Source organism: Perkinsus marinus (assembly GCF_000006405.1).
Source record: "Perkinsus marinus ATCC 50983 genomic scaffold scf_1104296949578, whole genome shotgun sequence".
Classification (NCBI taxonomy): domain Eukaryota; phylum Perkinsozoa; order Perkinsida; family Perkinsidae; genus Perkinsus; species Perkinsus marinus.
The window spans coordinates 48,026-54,963 of record NW_003209875.1 but is presented as its reverse complement, the minus strand read 5'-3'; the positions used below and the strand labels follow the sequence as shown (position 1 = coordinate 54,963).

Below are 6,938 nucleotides of genomic sequence, written 5' to 3'. Positions count from 1 at the left end.
CATGATTCCGCTGCTGATACCTGCCACCTAGGCGACCATCCGATGCAGGCTGGGTCCCACGGTATTCACTCGTCGCTAAGTCCACTTTGAGGGAGGTGAACTTTTTTAGTGTCTAAAGAAGATGCCGACGTACCGTGTAGCACTGCCGCGAAAGTCCACTCCACAACTGATGCCAGTTGTGGAGTGTCCAGCCGTCTTGGGAACATAACTCCCACGGAAGCCTGCAGCGCTCTGCTGATGTTGAAAATTGTCGAGAATAATGGTGAGCCTCTGGCGATGTCTTTTCTGCATCATCGATTCCGAGAGTACCCACCAGGTCTGATACCCTACCTCCGAGAGAGGTTTACCTCGGGGACTGATCCGTATCCATTGGTGGTAGTCTTGAACATGGACATGCAGGAGCTCCTGAGGTGTTCTGTTATCTGTCGGGATATCCTCAACGAGGGATGGATCTCAACAGTACGTAAATGGCTGTTCTATCCCGCTTTTGCTTCCCTTCTTCTCTCCAGTGATTCTCTCATCAGAGTGGTTTGTGCATGTGTTGTGTTATGGCTCATCTCCACGTCAGGTGACCTACTTCAGGGTTTGCTTCGGCTTCGTTTTACAAGAGATCATCCTGGAGGGTAGAGTTGAAGTCATTCATCATCTCATCAATTTTACCCTCGCGCCGAAGAATGGTATCAACTTTCTCAAACTAGGGTGAGCTTCCTCATCAACGAATCCTTGAATGATAGATCATCCCTGCAGTTCTATGTGGGGAATTGTTCCTTATCTCCTATTGTCATCTGTAGCTCACTCAGCGAATTGTGTCAATCCTCGTCGTCGATTGAGACTAATACAGGAGACTTCCTTGATAGTGCATCTTCATTGATAGGTTATGCGGTCTGCCAAGGAGATACCGTCGGTGCATCGTGATGCGGTCAAAATCAGAGATGCATCAATACGTGTGGTGCAGGACAAGCCGTCCATGTTGTGGACACCAGCAGCGCTTGGCTTTTTCGGAATCTCTGCCGCTCGCAAGGAATATCCCTCAAGTACTCTACTATAACTGGTCATCGTTCATCAAGGAGAGCATTTCCCTGACTCGTTCAGGCCGCACCACATCTCGTATGCCCCGGCTGTAAGAAACGGGTGCCTGTTATGGAGGAGTTGCTTGAGTCTCGACAAACGGTGAAGCTTCATCTGTCCTGATGTTGGGATCCCTGCCTGCCAGTTCGAAGTGTCAATCGAGAGTGACTTCGCCACCTTCAGAGGCAGCACCGCCTTTTCAGCCAACGTCACTTTGGCCGGAGAGATCCTCCGGATAGCTAAAGACAGCTCACTGCTCACCGAGGTCTGTCGCACCGTTGAGCTATGCCCTTCAGCTGGGTTGGTTTCAAGGGCACGTTGCTTGATATGGTACTGCTTGAGATTCCTGCCATCCAAGAAGCCAGCTGTTCGAAGAGGAGGCTGCCCGAGTTCCTCTGTTTGAGTGTGCCAACGCTGACCGCCGAGAGGGTCATACAGTTGCCTGACCCAAGGACTAACGAGGACCCTGTGGCGGCCTTTCTTGGCAGATCATCGTTCACTGGTATGTTCTTCGAATTAATACTTGTATGCGACCCTCCTCCCAACACTTCGCGTTTCCCTGTTCGAGGTATTGATCAGCTTTCTATCATTGCTCTGATATCAAGCCTTCTGAACACCGCTTTACCGGAGCTCCCTGGCATAGTAGAAGACACCAATCATATCGACAAGCGAGGGGGGCAGTTTGGTAACGTTCACAGTCTACAGATGGAAGTGCCTATTCGAGGTGATGCGCCGTGGGATAGTGATGGAGAACTATCAGTGCAAGTCCAGCAGCCATTTGCTACCGTAAGTTCCTATAAAAGCTGTTTGTTCTTTTCCTAAGCAATCCTTGAAGGTTCTCCCCGCTCCTAGACGCTTCTGTCGACCTCGTCATTGCCTCATGGTGTACAAGGCGCATGAACAGAAACATCCGAGGGATCAACTCAGAAAGATCCTCAGGTCGGGCCTGTATGGACATGTGAAGACTCCAAACAGCAGCGATTCGCTGCCGGCTGATATTTACAATCTATCTCTTATCATTTCACCGAGTGCTGCTTGTCAGTACCTGCTGCAGTGAGCCAGCATGTGAGCTCAGTGGAAGCCTGGCAGCTGCCGTTGTAGCTGAGACCATCCTCACGACTGGTGTCTGCTCTGAGGGCCCGAGCAGACCCGTCCTCTTGGATCTCGATAATATGAGTATCACTCATACACTTGTGGCACTGTTGCATGATGTTATGCTGAGGTGTTCCTTTTCGAAGACTCAGCTTTCTGGGACATGTCTTCCGTAGGCAAAGACTCTTATCACCGTTCTCGAAGTATTTCATACCATGTTATTGTACGATGTGGGGTTGGATATCTTCTGATACCTTCGATCGATGCTCGCCGGATACTCGAGTAAGGACAGGTGAAAGTTGTGTTTTACAGAGGAAGTCGTTGGTGTGGTAGGCTCTTCTGAGTTTCTTCGACGTTGTCCTCGAGCCGGGCCGCAAGAACTATGCGGGAGATGCACAGCGTCCATTCAACGACACGCCAATCCCTGTGCGATCGAAAAGGAGTGTCTTTACTCGAAACTCAGAGGAAGATTTACGGCGTGAGCTCCGCGAGCTCAGCAATGCCGATGCACAACGACTAATCTGGCTGGCAGCGGGTGTGGTGACGATGAGGCAAGCGCACTCGGAGGAAACTCAAATCGAAAGCAATGATATTTCGAAGGCCTGCGAAGTGAGTACGATGGAAGGAGTTGAATTTATGGTGAATGTGTTTCTCGGTGACAGCAAGGATGGATCCCGTCCAGGTCCTGTCTTCGATGAATCAGCGCTCCGCGTGAAATTCGAACGGATGGGAAACCCTCTCCTTCGAACCTACTCTGTGCGGGATCGATTCAAGCGGCATCGTTTTTCTGTAGAGAGAAGTCTTTTCATACTGATGACCACTTTTGCTGAAAGACTATCACCTTAACAGTCTTTATAGCAGAGATGTACACTTCGAGGAAAGATTTCTCATGTTCCATAGGAATAGTGATCACGTGTGGTCCGTATGGAAACGCATTCTCGAGTTACTGAGTGGACGGGTTCAGGGAACATGTCCCAACTCCGCTCACTGCGAGAATTGATGAACGTCGTGGATTACAGTAACGCTCTTCAATGCACACATGAGCTAATCACTGTGTATACATTCATTGTCCCCGCACATTTGAAGACTAAACAAAAGAGAGTACGTGAAGGGCATTCATCGAAGGCAGCCTTGTGTATCATCGAGCGCTCATGCGTTGATATACGAACGGATAAGCGCATAGGATGTAATTGAGATGTCCCTTTGTGTTACACGGACAAGGGGTGGCATAGCGAATAAGACATGGATCGTTTCGTCATGGTTATCACTACGTCCCTGCTTCACCGGTGTTGGAGTATATGGTTGCTTTCCTCAACTGATCTCAGGACTGAGTCAGGGGTTCCCTCACCTATTATAGGCGTTTATACAAATTAGAGAATTTCCCGAATTTACCTCGATGAAGTTATATCATCGGCCACACATGTGCACATTTTCCCACACTGTGCTACACCTATCCTCCTATGGAGCATACGACCAACCTACGCTGCTACAACACATCGCTGATGACGAGACTGAGACTCTAAGAGCACGCATTGGATCGAATGGTTCGGGACTGGCAGCTTAACCCCGTGATGTGTATGCTACGGGTAACGAGAGCAAATCGTATATGCCACAGATACCGATACATTCTAATTGATCAGGCCGAAATTTTATTAACATACTCTCAACCCATGATGCAGCAGGTCTTATCCCCAACCAAATCGTGAGCACAAGAACGGAAGGAATATCTGACCTTTCCTCGGAAAATATCCCGACCTATAAGTTGGTCACTCGTGAAGCATGTCGTTAATGGTTATATTACTGGTTAATAAGTCCTCAAGGACAAGCAACACACTGACCACAAAAAGTTCCCTCATATCAAACGAGATGAAATTTCTTCCCAACCCGTGGAATGACCAAGCTTTTTTTCAGTTTGACGGTCAAACTTTGACCCCATACCCTATAAACAAACTCAAGACGCAAGTAAAAACCAAACTAGATTGGGTTAGGAAAGTCTAGTTCACCTTGGTAGGGGTGACACTCCACCAGTATCACCACCTCTCATCATCATATTCGAGTAAGAGTGGAAGTATTGATAGCACACAAGCATCAACAATCCAGCTTAGTAGTCAAATTTAGGCACCCTGTACGGTGATGGAGTTGACCATGATAGGAGTCCTAGGACTGTCATTGCTGTTAGTGGGAGCCTTGGAAATATTCATCACGACATCCATACCTGAGGACCGACGAATGAGCATTGTGTAAAATCCACTAAACCGAGTATGTTACCGTCAACAACCTTGCCGAATACGGGATGCTGACTGGGAGCCAAATCGTTCCTCCAGAAATCGAGGAACTCATTGTGAGCTACGTTGATGAAGAACTGACTGCCACCACTGTTGGGACGGCCAGTGTTGGCCATAGAGAGGGTTCCGACCTGAGGACCCCGGATATCATCTATCACGGCGAATCTAGGTATGGTCGGACCTCGTTGGACAGATGGGGACAGCCAGGCTCTCTGAACTCATCGGGGATGTTGCCACCCATATCTCTGGTAATCTCTCCCTTGCCAGGAACGTTGAACTTAGTGCCACCGTTGGGGCCACCAGTGCCTGAAAAGAGCTGGTTATATTCGCAACGCTAACAATGCACCGAGATGTTACCAGCTCTGGAGCTCCTTGGGTCCTTCGAGTGGGGGCAGCCAAACTGGATCATGAAACCGGAGATGACTCGATGGAAATGAAGACCATTGTAGAAGCCGGTCTTGGCGAGGTCGATGAAGTTGGACGCAGTTATAGGCATCTGAATGAAGCATAAATGATCCTCCATGGAAGAAGAACAAATGCGCCTACCTTATCCATGTACAGCTCGATGGTGAAGCTGCCAGCAGTAGTGTTGAAGGTAGCGCGAGGGTTAACCATGTTGTTCAGAGGAAAAGTAGGGACAGTCTACTACAGAACCAAGATTGAAGATGCAAGTGATAGACCTACATATGAGCCACACATCACAGTGTGAACGCATACGAAAGATTCGTGTGCGTGCGTGCGGGAGGTATGCGACATGAGGAAACATGAGATATCCTCCACGCATTCGAAGATAACAATCAACCTCAGTGATATTACGAATCGATGTTCATCTCAAACCTAACCGAACATACGCGTCTACAGCAAAATCGACAAGGCCTCTTCTGCAATGAAACAGAAACGCAGTTGTGATCATTTGAAAGAGCAGTGTACATATCAAGTGAAGGAATGGCTCTTCCCAACATCATGAATTATGTAGACAGAAGTTGCCACAAGAGTCTTTGTGGATTACGCTACAGCGACCTATGGACCAGTTGTCCCCTTTTGTGTCGTCAACCTCACAACCACAGTCGGCATCATCCGTTTAGAAATTCATAAGGGTTGGAAAACATTAATTCTTGCCGATGGTTGTGAGAGGTCACAGAAGTAGCAGCTCTCTTGGATAGAGCGACTCAATCGAGGCCTAGAGGTCTCCAGTCCAAGTGAAACCGTCGAGTACACTGTCTAGTATTGGGCTGATGATAGTCGAACACAACACGATGGCGACATCCGTATGACTGTCTGTGCCTGGAAGGTTCGTCCAGATGTTAGTGAGAGGTAAGATATGGGATACCCCGTAACATCCATGACAAGTTGTGAGAATCTTCCCTAAATTGCGTTGTCTAATTAAAACAGCTCAAATTCGGACATCCTTCAGTGCATAAACAAGCTGTGGTATTGTACCGAAGTCGGCCATCTTGCCAAACTCCTCAACTACTAGAGACTGTACAAGGAGGTCTTAGAAGCCACTGGTATCTTCGACATTTCTCACTGTAGAGATTCGTACATATACTCGCTCGCCTAATAGTAAAACTGTCGCAGTGTAGAACAATGCGAACCAAAATCATCTTTAACATCCGCACTCCGGTGGAGTTTTGTTCATATCCGTCATGGTCGATCACCAGCACAAGTGAGGTATGGGACGCCCATATGTGGTAGGTCATTTAGAGATGTCACCAAAATGGTCTAAATCTGCGCATTCCATTTGAGTGAATTCAAGTAAAATTTAGTGTACAAGAATATCCAAAGTCGAATTCACACGAATTTGCCAGGTTTTAAATTCGTGGCGCGTGACGGTGACGAAGCTAGGCGTGCCAACTCTACAGTACTTACTTCTCAGTCAGTCTCCCATACTGAGTGTTTTACTATGGCTGTGTCGACCTTGGGATTAGCATTCGGTCTCGGTCTCATCGTTGGCTCAGGGCAATCAATTTCAGAGAAGCTTGCTTTCCAGAGCTTCGCCATCGGTCTCCCTCAATACGGCGTCCACCTATTCAACAAGCCATGGTTCATGTCACTGATGATGTTTTCTGGTATGTTCCTGGCATTGCTGGTCTTCTACTTCCGAGCCCTAGCTGTACGCAGGATGTCCAGCAGATCGTATTCATATCCAACTCGCAAGACATGGTTAGCCATTTTCTTCCCGGCATGTTTTGATCTCGTCGGTACATCCTTCCAAGCTGTTGGTCTGGTCTACACTCCAGTTTCTGTCTTTCAAATGCTGAAGGGAAGCATTATAGTTTTTTCAGCCGCCTTGTCAGTGCTTTTTCTCAAACGTAAAATGTACCGAAACCACTGGGCTGGCGTCATCATCTGTGTAGTCGCTCTCGGTTTGGTCGGGTCTTCCTCGATTTTCTCGAGGGACTCCCAAGCTGTTAGTTTTTCTGCTGGTGAAGTTATAACCGGTATTTGTTTCATCATCGGCAGCCAAGTCGTGTGCGCCTCTCAATACGTCGT

General features: G+C 48.0%; 2 protein-coding genes across 2 annotated transcripts in view; one reads left to right on the top strand and one right to left on the bottom strand.

Annotated features, from left to right (window-relative positions):
- Positions 1 to 4,127: 4,127 nt before the first annotated feature.
- Pmar_PMAR019780 (cyclophilin, putative) lies at positions 4,128 to 5,071 on the bottom strand. The gene is made up of 5 exons (XM_002778420.1): positions 4,992 to 5,071; positions 4,803 to 4,941; positions 4,627 to 4,751; positions 4,429 to 4,576; positions 4,128 to 4,375 (listed from the first exon to the last, which is right to left on the bottom strand). Exons 1-5 carry the CDS (start codon positions 5,058 to 5,060, stop codon positions 4,275 to 4,277), a joined length of 582 nt encoding a protein of 193 aa, XP_002778466.1. The 5' UTR covers positions 5,061 to 5,071; the 3' UTR covers positions 4,128 to 4,274.
- Positions 5,072 to 6,348: 1,277 nt separating this feature from the next.
- The window catches only part of Pmar_PMAR019779 (hypothetical protein), a gene marked incomplete at its 5' end in the record, with an annotated part of 1,629 nt that continues 1,039 nt past the window's right edge, over positions 6,349 to 6,938 (top strand). The window contains one exon of the mRNA XM_002778419.1: positions 6,349 to 6,938. Within this exon, the coding sequence (XP_002778465.1) occupies positions 6,349 to 6,938 (590 nt within the window).

Bases quoted from the DNA above. Each gene is read 5' to 3' on its own strand.
- Pmar_PMAR019780 (XM_002778420.1), bottom strand. From the start codon at position 5,060: ATGGTTAACCCTCGCGCTACCTTCAACACTACTGCTGGCAGCTTCACC. The intron at 4,942-4,991 runs GTAGGCGCATTT...TGCTTCATTCAG, and splicing joins TCGAGCTGTACATGGATAAG to ATGCCTATAACTGCGTCCAA. The intron at 4,752-4,802 runs GTAACATCTCGG...AGCTCTTTTCAG, and splicing joins CCCAAGGAGCTCCAGAGCTG to GCACTGGTGGCCCCAACGGT.